Source organism: Cariama cristata, unplaced genomic scaffold (assembly GCF_000690535.1).
Source record: "Cariama cristata isolate BGI_N322 unplaced genomic scaffold, ASM69053v1 scaffold30037, whole genome shotgun sequence".
Lineage (NCBI taxonomy): Eukaryota > Metazoa > Chordata > Aves > Cariamiformes > Cariamidae > Cariama > Cariama cristata.
Genome location: NW_009628817.1, coordinates 40,557 through 65,295, shown reverse-complemented (window position 1 = coordinate 65,295; position 24,739 = coordinate 40,557). Strand labels below are relative to the sequence as shown.

At 45.2% G+C, this 24,739-nt stretch overlaps 1 protein-coding gene across 1 annotated transcript in view; it reads left to right on the top strand.

The window, feature by feature from the left end:
• The window catches only part of SEC31B (SEC31 homolog B (S. cerevisiae)), a gene marked incomplete at its 5' end in the record, with an annotated part of 28,768 nt that extends 4,554 nt beyond the window's left edge, over positions 1-24,214 (top strand). The window contains 19 exons of the mRNA XM_009704955.1: positions 1,668-1,829; positions 3,777-3,929; positions 4,670-4,900; positions 6,382-6,456; positions 7,050-7,133; positions 8,094-8,202; positions 8,605-8,783; positions 9,446-9,572; positions 11,091-11,236; positions 12,479-12,652; positions 12,749-12,937; positions 13,620-13,833; positions 14,228-14,554; positions 16,495-16,533; positions 19,467-19,522; positions 20,764-20,910; positions 21,314-21,430; positions 22,843-22,914; positions 23,649-24,214. Of these exons, the coding sequence (XP_009703257.1) occupies positions 1,668-1,829; positions 3,777-3,929; positions 4,670-4,900; positions 6,382-6,456; positions 7,050-7,133; positions 8,094-8,202; positions 8,605-8,783; positions 9,446-9,572; positions 11,091-11,236; positions 12,479-12,652; positions 12,749-12,937; positions 13,620-13,833; positions 14,228-14,554; positions 16,495-16,533; positions 19,467-19,522; positions 20,764-20,910; positions 21,314-21,430; positions 22,843-22,914; positions 23,649-23,828 (2,781 nt within the window). The remainder of the gene's footprint in view (positions 1-1,667; positions 1,830-3,776; positions 3,930-4,669; positions 4,901-6,381; positions 6,457-7,049; positions 7,134-8,093; positions 8,203-8,604; positions 8,784-9,445; positions 9,573-11,090; positions 11,237-12,478; positions 12,653-12,748; positions 12,938-13,619; positions 13,834-14,227; positions 14,555-16,494; positions 16,534-19,466; positions 19,523-20,763; positions 20,911-21,313; positions 21,431-22,842; positions 22,915-23,648) is intronic.
• Positions 24,215-24,739: the final 525 nt, after the last annotated feature.

The following is a 24,739-nucleotide window of genomic DNA, read 5'->3' as shown; positions in this document are numbered from 1 at the left end:
CTCCTAGAGTAGTAAGTTTTTGGGGGGGAAACTTGAAGGAGAATGAGGAGCGTTTGTTAGTGTCATTAGAGGGGAACAATATAATTGAATATGTATGTAAACTTTATTCATAGTACAGTGGTTTCAGGTGTATGTGCTTATCTAGTCAGGTATCTCAAAATTACCATCTTTGAAATATTTAGATACCACCTGAATTAAAATAGGACTGTGCAAAATTTTTTTTCTGCACACCTACTCATTCAGTGCTGAATTTCTGGATAAAACTGAGTTTTGAACTTTGAACAAAATTCACGCAGTTGATCTTGATGATAGCGTGGGGAAAGTACTCTAACAATATTGAACAAAGTCCAGCTGGGAGCCTCGGGCTGAATTAATTTCATGGGACAATTTCACTTAGCTGACCACCTTTGCCTTGGAGGCATGGAAAAAAATTACTCCATTTTCATAAAATGCATGCAGTGCTGCTGTTGTGGTTTCATGGGATTTGATGCCCAATCTGTACAGATGTGTAGCGGTTAGAAGAGAATCAGACTCTGAAACGTTCCTGATGTCTAATTTTTACAAAAGTCTTTTCACTGTATTTTAGTGGAAAAATTAAAAAAAAACCCAAACAATTTTAATACAGCTGACTTATCTTTACATATGCTGCTGTAAATTTGCAAAGTCCAAATTCAACTTAGACATTTAGGCATAGACTATTGTTAGGGAGTTCTTCTTGACTTGGTACCAATGAGCAGAAAATTTTCAGGTGATACAAAATTGGTTTTCAGTTGTAAGGACAGTATGGTTATACAGAATGACTGATCTGCTAAGTTTGGGGGAAGGGTTGGTTTCTTTGGTTTTGGGGGATATTTGGTGTTTTTTTGGTGTTTTTTTTAATTTTTTTTTTTTTTTAATTTCACAATCTAGATTTTAATATAAGCAAATGCACGGTTTTATACCTTGGAACAGAAAACGCAGATCATGTTCCCACAGAGAAGGAAGCTGTAATTCTCTGTGCTTTGTGCCTGTAAGGCATAAAGGAAGTATCTTCATTTTACAAACTGGAGGTTCGAAGTCGAAGTTATGTTAGTGAGTTGCCCAACATAAGGCAGGAAGTCTGTGAGTGGGCCATGAATTGAACTTTGGATTTTTGAGCACTGGACGAGAAACATATTGACTGCAAGATCCTTCGTAGCTCATCTGCAGCTATTACAGTCCTCCTTTGTTGTTCTACTTTTTTCTGCAGGCTTTTATATTCCTTGTGAAATTTGTTATTCCAGACTATTCTTTCTGTTTACATGCTCTTGCTCATGACACCTTCTTGCCTTTTGGCTTCTGTTTTTCTTGTGTTGTTTTCTGGTGTGTCTCCCTTGGTTAACAGCAGATGTGACAATACTATCATACTCTGATACAGTAGTACTTGGAAAGTAGAGCAAAACTGACTTGTTACTTTTGGATTTGTTCTACAATGAGAATCCTATTGTATAGCAGCTTTCTGTGGCTTTCTGCTGTTTGGGCTCAATGCGCTATAAATTGCAAATGCATCCTTCAAGAAGCAAAAATAAGAGACTTTTATACAATGGTGGTATGTAAATGAAGTGCGACACAGTTGCTGTGGGGAAGTAATTTGAGGAAAGCAGGGGAGTATTCATGTTGTGCTTCTGCCTTCTCTCTTTCTGTGATAGGTGGTTTACGAGTTGCCCATTCGGAGTCAGTGGTGCTTTGATGTCCAGTGGTGTCCTAGGAATCCTTCAGTCTTCTCTGCTGCCACTTTTGATGGGTGGATCAACATTTATTCTGTTATGGGTGGGAACTTAGAAGCTCAGCAGAAGACACAGGCTGACAAGGTAAAGTCCTGTGAACATGTTATGGCTTGGCAGATTGGTAGTTACTCACCTGGCTTCTGAAAGTGTTAGAAGCACACATATATAACTATGATTTTTAAGCAATGCAGTCTGTCCCAACCACCAGGATGTATAGCTGTATGGTGTGGGAACCAGAAGCTACCTGTGCGGGAACTTAATATCCACCAAATCCCAAAGGGACTACATTGCCTCTTGACAAAGGTGTCCCAGTATTTCTTGTAAAATTTATTAAAGTGTGTAAAGAGAACCAAGATCAAGTATAGTTTTGATGTTACATATATTTTATGGGTATTACTACTGGACTAAAAATAAAGCAGCACACCTGTTAGACCTACAAGATTGTCTTGTCATTAGGTTAAAATTAAATACATTGATACTAATTAATACGATATGTTATTCTTTTTTAGTTTAGAAGAGAATTTTTAAAAGTAGCTTGTAAGCCACTATTAGCAATTTTCCTCAAGACAATTGACTGTAACTTGGAGCATGTTAACATTTTGATACTGAAACCCATTACTTAGCCAATGAATAATGGGCAAACTCTGAACAGATTAAATGTCAGTACTGCCTAAAGTTTTAGTTTTAATCTGGTGTCTAGTCTTTTAATTCCCTCCCTCTCTCCCAGCCAACAAATGCCTTACAATACAGGTTTTGAAAGAATACGTATGAGCTGGCTTATGTGTTATTTATATAGCCATTTACAGCTGATTGAGTTCAGTTTCATAGGATTTGCAGGAGACAGAAAATACTTTATCAAGCAACAGCTGTAGGAGATTAAGGATTTATTTAACCCATGGAGAATTTTTCTGTGCATTCTTCATGTGCATGCACCACACTTTGACTGTTCAAAATTGGAGAACAGTAGGGTAGAATAACTCCTAAATAAATAGAATAACAAGCAAGAACACAAATAGGAGGAGATAATGACAATTATAGAGGCAGGGAGTTTGTGACCAAGAGGTCTCTTTCCTCTGCATTCCACGGTGTCAGGAGAGGAACTCTGTTGAAGACCTGATGGTTAATGTTACTGGTACTCTGGTAGTGTGTATTTATTTTTTGAAGGTTTAGGGTGATTGATCTGTTGGGTATAAGCTGTTCCTCCAGGAAATGATCTTTCTTTGGAACTGGTTTCGCCTCAAGACAGACTTGAAAGACAAAACATGTAGGTCTTGCCTGTGATTCTTTGTTTGGCAGCCTTAGCTTGATCAGCCTTATGTTGCTTCCTTTCAGGTATGCTCGTCAGCTGTATTTTGGAACTATGCCCTATGGTCCAGTCAAGTTTGAACAAGGTTGTCTTTAGGAAACAACAAATCTATGCTAACAATGTCAAAAATTAAGAATGCTTGTGAACAGCACTGTGTGTATGCTCACTGGCTTCCTAAATGTCAGAAATCCAGATCAGGGGCCACTTTTGACACTTTCTTGTCTAGACAAGAAAGTCTGGAGAGATTATTTCAACAGCCTCATCTAAGCTATAAAAGCTTGAGATAGTCCTTAAAACTAACCCATTTGAAAGACCCCAGCCACAGAAAGGGAGTCAGCATTCCATTGTGAGCAAAACAAGAAATAAGTTGGACAAGTTTTGACCATATGTTGTCACTGTCTTGCATAAAACAAGTAATTTTGTAACTCCTGTGTTTATGAGCTGGGTGTTAGGCCAAGCAGTGTTTGTTAGGGAATTTGCATCTTGCTAAGGAAAAATTACTTGAAAGTCTCTCAAGGTGAAGCTTTCTTGAGAAATAATTTCTGGAACTGTTTGGAAATACCACTTCTCTCACATAGGGGCTTGGTGGTATTCCAGGAAGAGGAGCTGTAATAGCCTCTTTCTTCATCAGCGAAGAAAGTAACTACTAAGCAATAGTTTTTTGTGCTTACTCTGTACAGAGAGGAATTGAATTATATCTTATTCCTCTCTCCATCTGATTCTAGATCTCTTCCTCCTTCAACAACCTGGATCCCTTTGGCACAGGACAGATCCTTCCTCCTCTGCAGGTGCCAGAACAGGTAGCTCAGACCACCTTGATTCCACCATTAAAAAAGCCGCCCAAATGGATTCGCAGACCTGTGGGGGTTTCATTTGCAGTAAGTGAATGGAGCATCCTTAGCTTAAAATGCAATAGATGTATTGTCTTGTGACACAATCCTTGCTTTCTCTAGAGAAACCTTGATCCTCCTGTTGCTAGTTGTTTTAATGCCTGTTTAACGTGCAGTGTGGTGTCCCATGGAGTGAAGGTCTTTTGCTCAACATTCAGATATATTTCCAACAAGAAGGAGTTCTGTAGCAGAGAACGGGAGGTTATAAGTAGGACTTAGCTGAGGAAGACTCATAAAAGCTGTCCTTGTAAGCTCTGACATGTATTCCTGTTCTCTGTCTTTCTCCTTCCTATCCAGGTATTTAGTTTTCTTCACCACTTTGCTCCTAAATTGAAAGGCTGAATTGTTCTTCTAGCCTGTGGCTTGACTTGTTCTCTGTGTGTCTGGTGCCTGCCATTTGCATGATAGTTTTTATCATTGTAGCCTGCCTCTCCATGTCAGAAAAGAACAAACAGTTCCAAATGGTACTTTTTCATCTGTGCCTCTCTGGCATTTGCAATGGGCTAGGCCTGATAGCACATACACAAGTGTCATGTTTATCAGTCTTCAGCTGAAGGGCTTGTAATGTCAACTCCCTCAATGTCCCTACCATCCATACACATTAAACTGTTTGCATTCCTTGTGATCACAGCTGGAGCTTGAGCCTGCCTTGCTAAGTGAAGAGCTAAATGAGTTGCTTTACCTTTGTTTATAAGAATGCTTACTGTGTCTCCCTCTGTCTTTCTCAGTTTGGAGGAAAACTGATTACCTTTGGTCTTACCAAAGCTCCTGGACAGCAAATGCAACAGACTTACCCACACCAGGTATTCATCAGTCAAGTCACTACTGAAACCGAATTCCTGCTCCGATCCAGAGAACTGCAGATGGCCTTGCAGTCAGGGAACCTCCTTGATTACTGCCAGGGCAAGATCCAGACAGCCAAGCTGCCATTTGATGAGAACCTTTGGAGCTTCTTGAAGGTAGGATGGCTGTGGTGAAACACAGAGGTCAGTTCTTTTACAGTCCTGGTGTGGAATGTGTTCATTATGGCCCTCTGTAGCCCTTTATATTCCTGTTCTTTAAGATATAAAATGGAACTGAATAGGCTAGTTAGTTACTTGTCTAAAGAAAAGTTTTTGCAGTTGAGGTCTTGGAGATTGTCTTGGTTTTTGGTAGGAATGGTCTTTTCAGTGGACTCGTTTGGGCTTCCTGTCAAGGTGCTAAAGAGGATTTTCCCATCTCAACTAACTACCAAGCTATATCTGCCTGCGGAGCTCTACTGTTGTTATTTCTCAAGGCAAGATCCCAATGGGCAGTGAGATTCCTCAGTACTAAGGGAGAGCGCTGTGGTGGCAAGAGGACTGACTGTAGCCCTTACATAGAACAATGGTTTAATTGACAATTTGGTAATGTGAAAGAGTTTGGTAATGAGGAGTGGTAGCCTTTCTGGAGAGGCAGGGCTTAGCCTTGGTAGTGGTTTACAGACGCTCATAGGCAGACTGTGTGCAGGGCGAAATATTGGGCTCTTTTCTATAGTATTACATTTGCATGGGGAATTCCATCTCTTGAATAGGATGGCCAGGTGTTGTCTCGGTGGTGACAGTAGTCTCCATTGCAAGGGTCATTGCAACAATGTCTTCAGCTGCATTGGATGAGATATGTTGAACTGTTGTTCTAGTGAATTTTTATAATCCAGCTGGCCCATGGTCCTGTGAGACCAGTCCAGCACATACAAGATGTATTGCTATTGATTGTCTTAAACTACAAACCAAGCTTCTGTACAAAAGACTGTCCTGCATGACCATTTCTGCATCTGCAAGAACAGTTTCTACTGACTGTTCACAAGTATCTTATCTGTGTACAGTTTGATCAGTTCTATAGTAGGAACAGCCTGGGAATTAACTGAGACAGACAGATTCTCCTTGCAAAATGTTAATCACACATTAAAGCATACAAATAGTGCCTGTCAATTAGGCTGCATGCAACCTGTGGGAATCTCTGGGACTGTCTGAAATCCCTACCCAGGGAGCTTCTGTAACAATTAGTTAACTAAATTTTGTGAAGCCAGCTAGGAGTTCAGGCAACCACCTTATCTCAGTTTCATCCAGACTCAAATCAGTCCATTGTCTCTATGCAGGGATTAGTTTGGCAATTCCTAGACTATACAGGGAATTAATGATCAAGTACACTAGGTATGCATGCAGTCACACCTCTGATATGCAGTTGTACCTCAATTGTAACTATGTGACAAACTTGAATATCACCCTTTTATCATGATTATAACTTAAATTCCAGAGATTTTCCCACAGTAGTCATTAGGTGGACTTGTCATAGCTGAGTTCCTTATCTATAAACTGAGCTCTAAACTTTACTGCTGCCAGAAGCAGCCAACTATTGGCAGTGTGTAGATGTCTAGGATTTTACATATTTTCTTGTCTTTTTAATATTCTTTGGGACTCAGATGAACCTGGAGCAGGAGTCCAGGACTAAACTCCTCAAGCTGCTGGGCTACAGTAAAGAGGATCTACAAAAAAAGGTAAGGGGCCTTTCCAATAGAGAGGAACCTTTACAGGACTAAAGCTGCTGCAGGAGAGTTGTAGGGTCCCTACTGGAAATGAGTGTGTGATCTCACAGCACACAAAAGACCAACTGAGAGGCACCTCATGTATCCCCCATTAAAAAGCAAATGTGGGCACTTGTAAAGGTATAACTGTAACTGTACTGGATCAAACCAAAGGGGTCTTGAGCCCAGTTATCTTGCTTCCAGTTGTTGGTGCTCTGGGAAGTGTATAACAACAGTGCAGTTGTGAGAGCTGCTTCTAGCATGCAGGTCTCTGCATCTCAGGGGATTCCTCACCCAGGAAGAAGGTGACAGATTAAGACAGTCTGTTGTAGCACTGATGGAGCTGCAGGGGAGGAAACTCTTGCAGCAGCATGGACAATACTCTGAAAAGGATAAATAACTTCTGATAGGCAGCCAGCCAGGAATACACAGAGGTGGAACTTTTCAAACAGGTGAAAGAGCTGGGGGAATTGTGTCTGGGGCTTGGAAGTCACTTGGTGGCTTTGCTGCTCAGGTGTTTAACTTTGATAGGGGCTTTACTCTGTGTATATCTGTTACTTTTCTAGATCGCCTCATGTTTGAGCAATGGGATCCCAAATAAACAGCCCCTTCCTGAGGCAGATGAGACAAACGCTGCACAGCCAGATCAGGTATGTCCTGTACATCTTGCCAGCCTGGGAGAGCAGCAGAGGGCAGAATGAACAGGAAAGTTTAATTCCAACCACAAGTTGCTGGGCTTAATGCAGGCATCACAGAGGGCAGTTTGCAGGCCTGTCAGACTCTCACAGGGTCAGACTAAATGACCATAGCAGTCCCTTTTGGCTTTAAAACAAATCACTGAGTGATGAAGAGTGACTCCTGGCTGTTAGCACTGCAAGAAGGCTTGCTTCACCAGTGCTGATTTCTTCAGTGATAGAATTAGCCTCACCCCACCTTAACTTCATGCTACAGTTCTGGATTTCCTCTGTGAAACTTCTGCTGTGGTATTTCTTTTGCATTTCTTTTGTTTTCACCTCTATCCTTTGAAATGTATTCTCACATGATTTTGGGATGTGCATCTTCAGATGCCTTACAAGACCTGGTTCACCATGCACTGTAAATTTTGCTCTGCTAAGATATCTAGAACTGCTGTCCTCAAATTAGTAATCTTCTTCACAAACCTTGAACACGGGCTGAGATATTCTAGGAGTAGCAATTGTGTCCTGCCTTTCAATAGAGCACCAAGCATGGCTGCGGTCCTATCTGTTAGTTACAGATATCACTTGTTGGGCTTGTCCCTGTTCCGTCCAAAATTGTTCAGCTTGCTCAAGGGCTGGCAGTTGAGTTGATGAATGCTGTTCAGCAATACTGTTGGCATTGCATGTCTTATACCGTCAGTTTCCTAAGCTTTGTGAACAGCAGCACTGCTCTGGTTGCTGCCCTGGTGAAACTGTGCAGGTTGATAGAGCAGTGACAGGAGGCACAATGGGTTTCCAAGTTGAAATCAGATTTATATAAGCATGCTCAACCAAATGGAGAGCAGCCTCATCCTGCTCTGTAATCTACTAAATTGTTTGGGGCAGGATCTGTGTGTTTAATGAATTAATTAACCTTTTGCACTCTTTGCACAGCTTTTGATAAATTCCAGTGATGATGTAGCTGCTGTTTCCTCCTCTTCAGCCTTTTTTGACAACCTCATCCCACAGAATATGAGCACATTGGAGATTCCTGTCACAGAAGGTAGGTTACATGAAGTTTCTTTCTGCCCTCTTAGGAAGAGGGGAGAGGAGGGAAAACCAGAAAATTAGAGAGACCAGGAAGAATCTGGTCCACTCCAGCAGATGGATACTTTAAAAACATATGACCCCTCCCAGTGTCATGCAGCATATCTCAGTATTGTGCAGAGAATACTCTTCCCACATAAGAGACCCATTAAAAATGTAGGGGATTCTTCAAGATGAGGGAAGACTTACAGTCAAGTCAGTGTTTATTTTTAAAGTGCAAAATCTGATTTGGGTTTCCAAATTTTCTTTTAGCTGGGCTTCCATATGTTACTGTTTTTTACTACCTGCTCTTTAAAACAAGCATCATCAATGCATCTGGGTGATGCCTCTGTGGGTTTACTGCTTCTCATCTCTATAGATACAGATGGACTCATCAGCCAAGCCCTTTTGTTGGGGAATTTTGAGGGTGCAGTGGAGCTGTGCCTGCAAGCAGAGCGCTTTGCCGATGCCATCATTTTAGCTATCGCTGGTGGGGAGAACCTCCTAAAGGAGACCCAGAAGCGCTACTTTGCCAAGCAGAAGACTAAACTCTCCCTGGTAAGTGATGGTATTGTGTACTCACTGAGCAGGGGAAGGTGTGCGATATTTTGGTAGGTGTTTGTGCGAATATATGTGGAAGTGCTTTGGCAGGAAGTAGAACGTTAGCAGAATCTGTGCATCTCCTCTTGACTCGACATTTAGTCTAATATCATGGTAGTTTTATGACAACTTCATGTTGCCCACCTGGAATGTGTGTGTTCTCTGTTCCTTTTTTCATAATCCAATGCTTTCTACCTCAGCTACCCATACTTGTAGCCTGTGGAGCCTACTGTCCCTTTACAGCTCAGCTAGGAAGGTCATTAATTTACAAGTGGGGAAGTGTAACAGGGGTTGGGATATCCTAACATTGTATTCCTGGTCATTGATACTAGCTGCTCTGAAACAGGATATGTGTTAAATCTTTAGTCTTGCCTAGTGCAGCTGTTTCCATATTCTCTTAAGTGCTTTGTTGGGCTTTTTTACTTTCTTTAGAGGTATCACATTCCAATTACTGTTAACATTGGGATACTGGGATTGATGGACCAATTAATGTACAGTGAGGTAGTTGCTGCATAGTGGGAAGTGTGCCTGAAAGTTAGCTATTGCTGTGAGTGCACTTGCTTAAGCTGTCAGCTTATCTTTGTCTTCAGTGACTGTCATGCCTTCTGCTTCCCTTACAGCTCCTTTCCTCCATTGTGCAGCAGAATTGGCAAGATATTGTTTGCACATGTGATCTACAGAGCTGGAAGGAGGCATTGGCCATCTTGTTAACATACTCAAAGCATGAGGATTATACCCAGCTCTGTGGTATGCAGTGTACTATGTTCTGATATGATTTCCCTTAGGGGAGGGCACCTCTGGACTGCTTACAGAAAGAAGTGGATACAGTTGAGGAAGGAAAGCACCCCTTACTCATTACAGCTAGCTGTTACTTATTAAATAAGTGGGGCTGTTGAATTACAAGAATGATACGATGCACGCTGTACCTTAGAATCATGGTATAAAGTTATTTATGCTAATATTTCCTGTCACCTCAACCAATAGCATGGAAAAAACAGGATAGGCACTAGGCTGAGAGACTAAAAGGGTGATATTTGTTATTTTATTCTGGGGAGAAAGAGATTTCCTTGACAGTAAAAGGTCAGGTGGCTTCACTTCATCTGAAAGAGGTTTACCCCTCCAGCACATCCCCCTCCCTTTTAAGCTCAGAAGCAGGGGTTAATGAGCATTTGATGATTCATTAGTTTCCATAGTCCTGTTAATAGTCCAACATGCTCAGCAACTAGTTGTTCTGAGAGAGTTAGGTGACAATCTAGTGACCAAATCTGATTAAGTTACTCACGTCGCTTAGCTGGGAACCAGCTCATGGCTGATAGGAACAGCTAAGTGCTTTTGGAGAAATGCCAGCACTTTGTACAAGATGACACAACTTGAAATGCAAGAAAACATGACATCTTTTACAGAACAAATTGTAGGCGTGGAAAGTGGCTGTGGCAGTGGTGATAGTGAGATAGTTCCAGCACACCTTTATCATTGATATTGACAACTACCACATTACTAGCTGTCCCTGGTACTGGACACTAGTGTTGCCTGGAGATTCCCACACATCTTTGGAAAAAAAAGTGTTGGAGTTTTTCTCTGAATTCATCTGTCATTTTTAAGGGTTTTTCTTTCTTTTATATGTCTGAGCAGACATATAAAAATTGGCAGATTTATAAAAAATTACTTATTTTTTCAACCAAGTTGGATTTGGGATTCCTTAATGACACCCATTTCTCTGTGTTATCCAAGAATTATACAATGAAACTGGTGAAGAGTCTAGAGAGCAAGTCTTATGAGGAGCAGCTGAGGGAGCTGGGGTTGTTTAGCCTGGAGAAAAAGAGGCTGAGGGGGTTGGGCTCTTCTCCCAAGTAACCAGTGATAGGATGAGAGGAAATGGCCTCAAGTTGTGCCAGGGGAGATTTACATTGGATATTAGGAAAAATTTCTTCACGGAAAGGATTATCATGCATTGGAAGAGACTGCCCAGGGAAGTGGTGGAGTCACCGTACCTGGAGGTATTTAAAAGACTTGTAGATGTAGATGTGGCACTTATGGACATGGTTTAGTGGGACTTGGCAGTGTTAGGTTTATGGTTGGACTTGGTGATCTTGAAGGTCTTTTCCAACCTAAATGATTCTATGATTCTAGTTAGGTGCAGATGCAAAGCTGACGACAGCTTTTCATGCCAAGCCAGAGTGGGATTGCTAAGAGATAAGCATTGGGGTTAATGAGCTCTTCAAAAAGAAAATGTGTTAAATGTTGGCTGTGTATCTTCCTCTCTAGACATGCTGGGTGCCCGCCTAGAGTCAGAGGGAGATGTGGCCCTGTCCAATGATGCCTGCCTCTGCTATATCTCATCAGGCAATGTGGAGAGGTTGGTGGAATGCTGGGTAAAAAACCATGAGACTTCGTCACCCCTTGCCTTGCAGGTACAGGTGCTATAATGTTGGTTTGACTCCTCTTTAGGCCAGCCTGGTAGCCCTGATCTGTTTGCATTATCCCATCAAACAGAGTATCTGGCTTCCAGCAGACAGTGGAGACCTGTTCATAGTCACCAAGGTATCTCTTTCTAGCCTGGGTTACAGGCGTACATCTAAAGGAGGGTTGCACTCTTAAACGTTAAGGGTTTGTGTGTTTAGAGAGTACTGATTACACTGCACATAAATCCAGCCATGGACAGGAGTTATGGCCTACCCACCTGTTTTTGTACACTGATGTCATCTCTGAGCTTCCTTTTAGTCAGGGAAGTTTAGGCTGTACCTGTTTTCTTACTGGTAGCTGCCTGGGAGTACCTTTGCTGCTGTGCTTATCATGTCTAACTGTAATGCTCCAGTTATCTGGCTGTACCTTCAGAGCAGCCTCTGGCAAAATAAAATAAAGCCTAGACTGTATTATCCCCACTGCAAGTAGAATGATCACGTAAGGGAAGTCACAGCTTGCAGATGAATCAGGGTTTCTAAGTCAGTGTTGTTACCTACCTGTTATGCTTAAACCAGTCCTGGCTAAGTCACTAACACCTGTCATGTCCACCAGTCACTAGAATGAACTAGACAAGTCTTCTTCTCAGATATCTGCAGATAATGCCCTCTGCTAAAGAGTTGCCTGATTTTGCAACCCTGCTAGTGAATAACAGCAGCAAAAAGGCATCTTCAGCATTCCTTGTTATGTTTGAAACTGGCCTCCTCCCAGTTATCAGCCAATGATGCATATATTATTCTACAGATATAAACATTACTTTGATTTCTAGGAGTTGAAGGAGCTTTGAATAACTAAAAACCTTCTGATCTGTTTGTCAGCAGTAGCAGTTTTTCCTAAGGAATTTCTCCTGGTATGGTTTTAATCCTTCCTCTTCCAAGCTTGATAGCTTGTAACTCCTAGAGTTACGGTAGTAAATTCCTAGTAAAAACATCACAGTTGCTTGGAATGTCCTTTTGGGTTCTGATTTTCTTTTTTCCCTTACCATAAATGTAGCAGTGTTAGGGTTTGCTTCCTTGTTCCTGTTTTTCTCCACGAAGTGCACCTGAGGAAACAGTGCAGAGTGGAGTAACTTCTGTTCATGTTGGACCCAATGTCAGTTGACAGTGGGGAAAACCATCTGGTATTGTCTCAGCATGAGATGGTAAAGTCAGATTCTGAGTAGTCTGTTTCTTCCCTCCCCCTGCCTTATTCAGGATCTCATAGAGAAGGTGATGGTGCTGAGCAAGTCCATTGAGATGCTCCGAGGTACAGCCGGACAAGCACCAGGCCCTGTCTTGGCAGAACGAATCACCCAGTATGCCAGTCTCCTGGCATCACAAGGATGCTTGGCAGCCGCAATGAATTACCTACCCAGCACGTCTAAAGAGGTGAGTGAGAAATGTGAGTAGTACATGGGGAAAAATTATACTTTGTACGAGAGTGAGCTTGGGTTTTGACTTCTCCTAAAGCATAGTTTGTTTCAGCTCCTGATCGAACAGCTCCGAGACCGGCTTTTCCATGCTCAAGGAGAGAATGTGGGCGATCAGCAGCCGCCCCCTTTTCCCTACGCTCGTGTCAATGTAGATGTCATTAAACACACATCTCCAGCAGCCAAGGTTGGTTCCACCGCTGTAGGAGCAGCCCACAAAACAGGTCCCAGACATCAAGAGAAGGTAGGCCTTAAACTCAGGTGTTCATGGCTTGGGGAGATGGGTGCAGGCTTACTGGGTTGTGGAAGGCATATGAAGTAATATGAGATAACACAGATTGTAGGCATTGAGGAACTCATCAGCGATGTCCTTCACTGGAGCAAACACAAGCATTGTGATAATCCAAAAGTACACTGTCTGGCATCTTTTCACAAAGCCCTGTCCCACCTGCAGTCACTGGATGAGACTGTTACAAGTGTAGTGATCCACTGAGATCTCATATACTGAGGGAAAAGGTGGCTGAGGTTCACTCTCCTATGCCCATCTCACCCTCCTATCTCAGTAAAATTAGTGTAGTATGGCTTAATCTCAGTTCTTGCACAAGAAAACTGTTCAGGAAGTTTTGATTCCAACCTCTATTACTTCATTATTATTCCGTCATTATTTTCTCTGGTTGTCCTTCTGGGAAGTCACTGTACGGGAACTCACTCCTGCGGACTAATCCTTGTGAGAGCCTCTTCAGAGTGGTGCCCAGCTTGTTGAGCAAGTTATGTGGTGGGAAAGGCCTTTGATCCAATCCATTCAGGGCACTGACAGCAGCATCATCTTCTTTTTCCTGAGAAGTGACAGGGATAGAAAGTGCATCTGCTTGTATGTGTGCATGTGACTGTTGGCCATTTGCAAGTTCTTTGTTTTTTAACTGCAGCCCAACTATCAGTCATCATTCGTCCCTTCAGCACCTTCTCAGCCTTCAGTGCCTTCCCTCTTCACACCTCAGCCAGTGCCAGCAATGTCTATGACATCTCACCACATTGCCCCTCCCCCAGCCAGCACGGGTCCACAAACAAGTCTCTATTCCAGAGGGCCCCCGTACCCACAGTACAACTTGGGCTTGATTCCAGCAACTGTTTCTGGGCCAGGTAAGCATTGTCTGATAGTCGTGTCCATTCTCCAGGTTTTCTTAGACTACAGCCTTCAACATGGATGGCTGCTCTACTTTCTTCCTCACAGGCCTATTGTGGTTGCAAAGAACAAGTCAGCTGTCTGAGATGCTTCTCAGTGCTTCTCACACATCTAGTTCTAGCAATTGTTGCTGCACGTCCACTGGTATTAAGCATATACGGGGGTGGAAAAGCCACAGCTAACTTTGTGGCAGAGTTTGACTGATGTAGCCTGGGTTATGGGGGTTACACCTGGCATGGATATTCTAGGCTATGGCTTGGAGAAGGGCAGACTTACTAGTATGAAGGAGAGTGTCAGGAGTAGTTTGCACATGAAACAAGTGATGCTGATACACTCTCTTTACATTTGTAGCTGTGTCACAGCCTCAGCCATTTGGACCACCAGGAGTCAGACCTGTTGGTCCTGCTCCCTTCCCCAGTCAGCCTTCTCTGCCAGGACAGCCCATGCCCATGACACCTCCTGGTGTTCCACCATCAGGACCTGGCCTCTTCACTCCAGCCTCAGTCCCATCATCTCAGCTTCCTGCAGCTTGTCCTCTCCCTGTGGCAAGCCAGTCTCCTTTAGGTTTCTCTTCAGCACCTTTCAACTGTCCTATGAACATGGGGTACCCTCAGGGAGGTCCTGGAGCTCCATCTACTAAGCCCCTGCCAGCAGCCAGCATTCCTCCTCCTCCCACAGGTAAGTATTGCTTGTGTGACTTGTGTGTCCAGGACACTCCTGGATGGGGTTTGCAGTACATAATGGACATGGAACTTCCGAGGTCTGGTCTGTCCCCATAAAGGCTGGATGTGGTACTGAGGCTAACTTTAGAGGCAGATTGTGCTGAGTCTTGCTGTGTTGGTGAAACATTGCAATGATGACAGTTTCATTCAGCCTGTTCAGCTGCTCTGTCGCTCAGTTTGTGGTTACAAGATGCTGTCTCTTCAGGTTCCCAGTGCACCCTGAGTAGTCATCTGCTCCAGAGGTATCTGCTCTGACTGAAAGGGTGGTGGTTCCCAGGGAATACCTGGTGGAGGGCTTGCTGATCTCTCCCCTGGTTATGTAACTTAGGCAAGAAAGGCATTTGAAATGCTGGAGAGCACGATGCTGCTTCTCTGTCCATGGGATACCCATTACTTAGCTTCAGGATAAAATTCCTGTTTGCTGTGCTCTAGTTCTCCCTGTTTTTTCCTGTTGCCATAAAGTTCTTGCCTGGGAATCACTTCTGGATTCCTCTGTGCTCTAGACCTGGACCCTTTCCCCTCTGGGTCTGTAGTTTAAATCCAGCCCAGCCTGCAAGTACTTTGAAGTCCTTGCTGGCATGATGTGTGGTGCAATTGACACGCTGGAGGGAAGGGATGCCATCCAGAAGGACCTTGACAGGCTTGAGAGCTGGGTCTGTGTGAGCCACATGAAGTTCAACAAGGCCAAGCGCAAGGTCCTGCACATGGGTCAGGGCAATCCCAAGCACAAATACAGGCTGGGTGGGGAATGGATCAAGAGCAGCCCTGAGGAGAAGGGACTCGGAGATGCTGGTTGACAAGAAGGTCAACATGACCTGGCAATGTGCGCTTGCAGCCCACAAAACCAACTGTATCCTGGGCTGCATCAAAAGAAGCGTGACCAGCAGGTCAAGGGGGGTGATTCTCCCCCTCAACTCACTCTCATTAGACACCCCCCCTGCAGTACTGCCTTCAGCTCTGGGGCCTCCAACACAAGAAGGACATGGACCTGTTGGACCAAGTCCAGAGGAGGGCCACAAAGATGATTAGAGGGCTGGAGCACCTCTCCTGTGAAGACAGGCTGATAAGAGTTGGGGTTGTTTAGCCTGGAGAAGAGAAGGCTCTGGGGAGACCTTAGAGCAGCCTTCCAGTACCTAAAGGGGCCTACCAGAAAGCTGGAGAGGGACTTTTTACAAGGGCATGTAGTGACAGGACAAGGGGCAGTGGCTTTAAACAGAAAGAGAGAAGATTTAGATAAGGAAGAAATTCTTCACCATGAGGGTGGTGAGGCACTGGAAGAAGTTGCCCAGAGAAGCTGCGGATGCCCCATTCCTGGAAATGTTCAAGGCCAGGTTGGATGGGGCTTGGAGCAACCTGGTCTAGTGGAAGGGGTCCCTCCCCCTGGCAAGGGGGGTGGAACTAGATGATCTTTAAGGCCCCTTCCAACCAAACTATTCTATGATTCTGTGATGAAGAAAGAGAGTGTTGTTGGACCTAGTTCCCAGTGGACGGGCATTCCCTCTTCTGATTTCCCACAACTTCACCACATCTGGTGCTTGTTAATTCTTTGTTTGCTCTCTGGGAGGACAGGTTTAGCCAGAGTGTGGAGATCCCTAACAACAAGGTTGACAACCTTTAGATTTTTGAGCAGATGCTTCTACAGGCCATGTGTATTCTGAGAGTGAAGGGACTGAGGCTTTGAGGTTTGCCTCCACCTGGAATCCTTTGCTGAGCTGTGTTTAACCAAGGATAGCAAATCCCACTGTGTGAAGCCTGTGGGCACTACACACAAAGGCTCTAAGCTAACACTGGACAAATTCCTTCTGAAAAGTAATCGGGTATAGCAGTCCAGGGAGATTACTGGCTGAGTAAAACCTGTTGGTGATGATGACTCTCCTGCCCTGCCTTGATTTACAGGTTTCTTCCCTTGGCTAGATCCCCACGTGGATCATGCAGGTAGTACCCAGAGAAGCCTCCACACCTGTGGGGGAGGCAATGTTGCTGCTTCCAGTGAAATGGGGGGTGTGTGCGCACGTTTTACAGTGTGTGCATGTATGCGTGCATGCTCATTGCTATTCGTTGTTTCCTTGCATGCCTGGGGTATATACATACAGCTCAGGTAGTGGACATACTTCTCCTGAGGACTAGTAAGTGTCAGCTGCGGATGTTGGAAGTGAAATGAAAGCACTGTACTCTTACTGACGAGTTTGGGTACAGAAAGCAGGGGCTCCAGCTTCTTTCTTCTCTACTTTCCTCCAGTCCTGGAGGAATTGGAGCATTCTCAGTCTCTGTGTCCTTTCAGGCAGTTGCTGGGCTAGCAGGACAGGGAAGCAGCGAAGCAGCCCCTTTTCCTTTCTTGGTTCTCTAGGCAAGGAACAGGCCAGTGGTTGTAACTCATCTCTTGTTTTCTCCCTATTACACTCGCAGGTTTATGCATGGCTTTACTTCCACTTGTGCTTTACTCAGGTGGTTTGGAAGAGGTGGGTCCCAGCATGAGCAGTGGTGGAGTAGAGCTTCCGAAGCAGAATTTGGGGGCTCTATTCCAAGGGGAATTGGAAAGCCCTTTTGGCTTTAGTTACAGAGCAAGGTTTGGCTTTGAATCTCAGTCCATCTGCTGGGGAGAATTTGGACTGTAGAGGTTTTCTGACTGATGCTTTGCACTGATTTCTCTCTTTGGGATTCATTGATGATGGAGAGTAAGTATCTACCCCTCTGCGTTGTCAGTGGGGTAAGGCTCAACATCTTAGTGGGCTGTCTTTGCACAGTGACTGCTGCTTGTGCCAAACACCATCTGCCAGGCACAAAAGATTATATAGGGAGTCTCTGCTTTATTTAGGAAATCTGAGTAATTGGTAGCCACTTACATAATCAAGCAAGCCTTGCTGTGTGGAGTGGGACTCTAAAAAGGGAGTTATCCCTTCAGCAGAGAAACAAAAGACCCCAATATTTCCCTGTTAAAGGAAAGATGATTCCATGGCAAGGATTTCAAGCACTTCCTCAGGCTGAAGATGCCCTGCAGGAATTCACTGCTGGGTATTTCCCTTCTCCTGGCAGCATTTACCCCGAGTTTTAATGGCAGCATATGGCATGCCCAGATCAGCGGTGCAAACTTGCTTACTTGAGAGTGCTTTCTTGCCTGCTATTATTGTTCTGGTTTTGATGGGTACTTTTCTTTAGCCTGGAAAGGGACTGTAAGATCACTCAATCTGACTTGCCAAACTTGCTTGCTTTGGAAATTCCTGAACATGATCTGAACAGCTCATGAACCCATTCTCACTAGCGCAATGAAGAGAGATCTCCATTTGTAGAAATCCCACACTCCTGGGGAGCATCACGGACAGGGTGAAGGACAGCAACATGTTGGCTGATCTCCTTTCTGACCAGGATAATCCCTGACTCCAGCCTGTGATGGCCTTGTTTTTTCTAGGACAGGCATTGCTGGAGACTACTGCCATGGGGCACTCCTTTCAGGGTTGGTGAGAAATCCTTTTTCACAAATGGCATAGGCAAGATAGTCAGAGTTTCATCCCAGCAAAATGCAGCAGGGTCCTGTTCTTTCATGTCTGATGATTAAGTGCCTGGCTTAAAGACTATAATTTAAATAGCTGTTTCCTGTGAGGATTCAAAGTGCCACTGGGTTGGAATAGTGCCAGGGACTGCCAGGCCACGGGCTCGGTGGGGGCCATCAGAGTTTTAGGGAACAGAATCCCCAAGCTAGAAATAAGTGCCAACTTAATTAAACTACTGATGCAAACTCATCAGAGAGCGAGTCTTGAAATCATGGGAAAAGGGAGGGCAAAAAGAGGCTGCCAGAATTTTAATAATAAAGGTAATTAAAGTAATGAAGCACCTTTTGCATCTTTCCCCTCTGATTTTTTAAAACTCAGTTCAGGATCAGTGGCTCATTAAGTGTGGCACTGAGCTCTAGCAATTCTGATATTGCCCCTTAGAATTATGCCACTTTCTCACAGATTGTTCCTTTCTCATGGGCTTAAGCTTATTAATACTGGGGTGACAAAAGAAGCACTGGGGTTTTGTCTAGAGGTGCAGGTACACTTACAGGACAGCAGCAGACAAGGTAGTTGGAATTTGACCTTCGCAGAATGAAGTGTGGTTGCAAGTGTTTTGATGTCATGTTGTCTGATGGATTTTTAATTACCTGGAGTGGGGTTAGAGGCTAGGTACCACAGAAGCATCTACTGAGACACCCCTCTGCTCCTAAGGTATTTACTGGTTAAGTCTATTCCCTGGTAGTGTGGAAGCCAGCAAATTTTGCTAAGCTTTTGTTCTGAACATAATTTTGGAATGGGAAAATTTCAACCCACCCCTAACTTTCTCCCCCTTTATCACAGCAACCTCCACTGCTGTAGACTGCCACCGTGAGGCATTACTGCGTTTTTTTTATAATGTAGCCTTGCTGTGGTACCACAAGGCTAGATTCTCTGTTTAAGGAACCCCAGGAACTCCCTGAACCCTGATGTGCTCTCACATACAGGTCCTAACCAAGGTTCAGGCCTGACGCTGAGGCTGACTTCTGCAGCCTATGCAGAATGCAGAAACCGTCAGGTAGTTGCGAGTAAGCTTTCTGCGTGGGAGTGGGTGTGTGCCAGTTCAGTCTGATCAGACATGACCTCATGAAGCCTGTGCACATACTTGGATGCTAAGAATGTAATTAAGAAAGAGAAAGGGAAGTAAGAGCAGTTCTTGAGCCTGTGAGCTGGGCCTGAAATTCCTCAGTTGAAATAGTCTGAAGGTGCAGTGATCGGGGAATTGGAGCCATGGGCCCTTTTGCTGAGGGAATTTCCAAACCATGCAAGTGTCCATGAATTGTTGCTGTGGCCACCTTCTCAAAGTCTGAGATTTGTGTGTTGTTCTCTCTCTCCTGGCAGCTCAGGAATCTTGGACTGATCCCTCTGCTGTAAGAGGAGGCCTTCAAAAGAAAAAGGTAAGCTTTCAGCTGCAATATGTGTTGATTGTCTTTTAGCCAGGGAGCTCCATGCAACAGATACATTCCTATAAATGCTCCCTGTCACGCTCAGCAGGTCTCATTCCATGTTGGTCTGTCTACTTCTGCATTACATGCATAGCTAGGACTGGAGTCATTGTCCTGACCCTTTGCCATCCAAACTCGCATGCTGTTCTCCAGAGTGGCTGTTTTGTAACCTGGTTATCATCATGATGCTGCATCCTCTGTTGGTACTTCCCAGGCTGACTACAGTCAGTCGTTGCTAGGAATATGGATTTAATCTTACCCCCTTGTCTATGCACCTTTTTCGATAGTAGCTGGGGAGATCACGCTCACTTCACACCTGACAGTTGGGGGCAGCATTTCCCTTCAGCACAGAGAGACCCACAGTGATTTTCCTCAGATGCTGATACTGACTGATAAGGCACTTCGGCTGAAAGAAGTTGGGACTGGTGTAGCTGTGAGCTGCCTGCCATGTTGGCCCTCCTGCTCTCTGCTTTGTAGTGATTGCACTGGAGGATCTGTAAGCTGAACTCTTTTGCAACAAATGCTCTCAGTACCCCATTTCTATCAGTGCTGCCTGCTGGCAGGTGTGACGAGAAGCTTCTTTGGCACCATTCCCACCCCCCACTCCTCTTCTTTAGCTTGGAACAGACTTCTCGCCCTTTTCCTGGCAGCATAGCTGGGAACCTGCTTCAGGCTGTGCTCACTACAACAGGATTAGCCTCTTGTTAAAGCCATCTCCTTTTGATCTAGCCCTGTCGGAGTGAATCTATCCTGACTCTCTAGCCTAGCAGGGGCACGATGAAGTGTTTGCAAGAGGATTCTCCCTCCATGTCCTGGGATTTTCCCCAGCACTTGCTCTGTTGGACGCTTTACTGGTGCTAATCTTTACATTCAGGACTCGTGCCATCGCAGAGCCAAGGCGGCTTTCTGAAGATCAGTGCTTTCAGGGGCAACGGATCTGTTTGAACAATTCCAGAGGAGTTTTCTTGCTGTCGCTTTGACTGTTCATCTAGGATGCAAGAGGAAGGGCCCCATGCTCTGAGTCAGGGGACTGAACAAACAGGGATGTGTTACACATCATCTTGAGAACTGGGCACTCTGCAAGTTAGAAAGGAAGTTGAATTTGACTGTGGAGAGTGTAACCAACCCTCCTTCCTTGGGCTTGGTTTTCTTGATTGATTTTTTTTTTTTCTTTTCTTTCTTTGTGCTGACAGTTGCCTGAGAAATTTATTCCTCCAGCCCCCATCACAGCTCCAGTAATGAGCCTGGCTGCTGAGCCACAAGGGATCCATCCTCAGCCGTCCAAGTTGCAAGAATCTGGCCAGTCACCCCCAGGAGCACCCAAGGAAGGCAGCCTGCAGGTACCCAGGGAAAGTGGGGCATTCCTAGCCACCAGCTCCTTGTCAAGTAGAAAAACAGCTCAGCTTTTGAGATTCTTATTTCTTGGCAGCTTCAGGGCTTATGTTGCTCCCTAGCCCTTACAAGACATTTCTGCCTGAGTGTTAAAGGAATTGCCAGGCTGGAAAATGACACCTGGGTACAGCTGGGAGAGAGGGAAGGGAGGCCAGGCAGGTTGTCAGCCTGCTGGGAGTTGGGAATCGAGAGGCCTGAAGATATACCACAGTCTGAAGATGATAATCTAACTCTGCTTCCAGGTATTCTCTGGCTTTCTGAAGGGTTGAAATTCTCTCTGTTCATAGTTGCACTTCTATGCAGCCTTTCATGCTCCTGTTGCATTCATTCAGCTGCCTCTCTCTCTGTCAGTATCACCAGCTACCCGTGGAGAGGGTTGAGAGGAAGGAGGTTCCCCCTGAGCACCAGGCTCTGAAGACCACATTTGAAGGCTTGGTACAACGCTGCTCTGCTGTTGCCACTGATCCAGTAAGTCTTCCTTTCTCTGATCTTTGGCTTTTTTGCCCTCATACATGTTTGACTCATGCTTCCTTCTTTTGGTTGGTAAAAGAGAGAAACAATCTTTTCCCTATAACCAAGTTAATCTCCATCTGCCTCCTTCCTTTAGGTCATAGGCTTGTCCATCTCTTGGGAACTGAGATGCATTCTCTAGCATTTATCCACTGCTTCTCATTGCCTCTCTGGAGCAATGGTTCTGTCCTCCTGGCTGCTCTTAGGAGGAAAGTAGAAGAAGTGACCCAGCTAATTCAGCTTCCTTTTTCACTGGCTTGATCTGTAGATAATTCCTGCAGAACTGGTGTTACCAGCTATCCTCAGAGCTTAGAGGGAAAGGCTGAGATATCCTGGCTGGAAGAGAAAGCCAAGACAATCTTTGTGTCCGAGTCACTGTAATTTCTCCACCCTGGTTCCTGGAAGACTGTTGGCATACATGTCACATTGCATGAATGTATCAGGCCAGACTGTCTGGAAGCAGAAAAGCAGTGTTTGCGGCATTGTGTTAGGTTGCTAAGTCTTCCCAGAACTTGGGGACACCATGAAGCCTTCCAGAATACCTCTGCTTAGTGACTGCTGGGATGAGCACTGGGCCCAAACTGCTATACCAGAGTCAGACAATTTGTGTGTAGCAGCAGCTTCAGCATATTTGCTCTGTGCTTTCTGAGAGTGAAGTGCAGCAATTTCTGGGAGATCACCTAAAGGTTCCCTTTATGAACAGAAAGGCCCATTGGTTTGGGCTTAAGCACTCGGCTTACATGGAGGTTGAACAGCTGGGTTGGTACAGCAGTGCAATGCACCTGAGCTCCTAAGGCTCCCAGGCCTGTCGCAGCATTGCCCAAACCCAGGTGTTTCTATCCGTGGTATAATTTACCTGAGAGTGGATTATCCAAGGTGGGGTTAATGGGGTCAGTCCCACCAGAGCTTCAGTACTCAGGCCTTTTCTTTGGTGGTTACCTACAGAGGAAAGGATATTCCCTCTTTTCCTCAAGGAGACCGGGAAGAAGCTGTTACTTAGGTCAGCCAGGGTGAGGCTGGCTGAATGCCCCGTGGGTCAACTAGTGGATGTTTCTTAAGTTTTGGAAGTAGTCACTCTGTCCTGTGGTCTGCAAGCACTGGCAGAAGGGAGGAACGCCTAGGCCAGGAGATGGGAAAAGGGGCAAATCCAACTTCCTGTGTTGGGGGGAGAACACTTGGATGTATATATGCACAGTGAGGGCATGGCTAGCTTGTATCACAGTCCCTGGCTGGCAGAGGCTGAGATGCAACTGAATTGTAAGGTGTTCTGGGAAGAATAGATATGGGGAGGGACTAAGTGAGAACAACTTGGTTCTGGGAGAGGTGGCTTTGAAGCTCTGGCAGAGCTAGCAATACCTGTTTACCTTCAGAAAACCCGAAGGAAGCTGGAGGATGCATTGCAACGGCTGGAGTGTTTGTATGACAAGCTCCGAGAGCAGGTGGTAAGTAGATGCGACCATTCCCTGTGATCCAGCCGGGTTCCTTATCCCACCTTTGCACTGGGTTGTGGTCTTTGGTGTCTGTCCCAGTGTTACCAGCACATATCCTCTTGAGAAAGCTAGGGGAGCACCAAACCTTATGACACACCTTTAATGCAGCCAGTCTTATCTCTTATTCCTTAACTTTGGCCCAGACACAGTGTAAGGAAAAGCTTGGGAGGTATTTGCAGGGGGCTTTTACTCCCAGGAAGTACACTGGCATACAGATGAGTTCCAGATGAGAAGGGGCAATTGGGGTAGTTGCCAAGTGTGAACCTCGTGTAACCTCTGGCTTAGAAAACTCTGAAACTGCTGATGCTAATTCCTGGAGGGACAGCTATCAAGGGAAGAATCCTTTTAACATACACCCTTTGAGTGTCCATACGAGCCCTTACAGAGATAGGATTATGTGCTAGATGGACTTTTGACCTCCTCAGATATGTCAGATATTCAATTAATGTTGAAATGTCATTACTTAGGACCTGCATTCACTTGTAACCCAGCCTGGGTATTAGATTAATGTTTGTTGTAGGCTGGGAAACCGAGGGAGGAAGCAGGCTATCCTTCCTGCCAGTGCTTGACTGTGTAGATGCTGTTTGGTAAGGATGAGGTAGAGAACAGGAGGGAATGGTGTGGAGGGAGGGTGGCCTGTATTACAGTACTGAGCATGCTGACTTATTTCTGCTCCCTCCCCACAGCTCTCTCCAACCATCCTCATGGGTCTCCATGAAATTGCCTGCTGCATTGAGGCTAGGAACTACCAACAGGGTCTCCTGGTTCACACCCAAGTGGTGAGCAGCAGCAGTTTCAGTGAGGTGTCTGGTTTCATGCCCATCCTGAAAGTCCTTATGACCATTGCTGGCAAGCTGAATGTGTGAAGTGTGGAGCAGCTGGAACAGTGCACACTGTGAGCTGATGGACTCTCTCACCTGTTGATGTGCTGCAGGTTGTGGACTCTCCTTCTGACTGGAGAAATAATTCTGTGTCAGTGCCTGGAACTGTGCTGGGCCAGCACGCCTGGCCCCATCGACTCTCCAGACAGCCCACTGGTGCCTGGGACTCCTGGAGACTGTTCTTTTTCTCTCTCCTTTCTTACTAGTCTGAGGCCGCTTCCCAGCCCAGGGATCTCAATTTCAGGCTGTCCATGTTGCACAGAGATCCTCCCTCTTCCCTGTATCCCTGGCACAAAGGGGAAATTCCTTCCTTCCCAGGCTGACATTGCTTTTTTTTTTTTTAGGAGACAAACAGGGCTGGCACCTGCAGCACCCCCAGACAGAAGAGCCTCGGGCTCTATTCCCTGCTGCAGTGTAACTGCCTGAGTGATAGCTGGGCTCCCTTGGGATCTAAGCTGTGGTGTCCCTGCTCTGTTGGGCTGCAGTGAGGATCTCTCCTCTGGTTCCTCCTTTCTCTTCATTCTCATCCTTGACTCACCCTGTCACCCCTCTGCACCCATGTCCTGCTACAACTAGGGCTAACTACCAGCCTGCTCTGGGCTAGCTTTGGTTCTCTCTCCTTTCTTCAGCCAACCCTCTCTTTTCATAGTCGAGTCTCCTGTTTACCTTCTATCCCCCCTCCTTTATATCTTTTCCCCCATAAGCTGCAGGCTTGAGCCCTTTATGTTTCAGGACCCGGGCTGATTCCCCTCTCCAACTCCTGGGACTCTCCCATTCAGGAATACTAGCAGGTTGGACTGCTCTGTGCACTCCTCTCTAGAGCTGATTGCATCCTGTTTTGGGTCTAAAAGCTGCCCTCTCTGGCTCCTGGCCTTTTTTACTTCCTTTATGTTAGC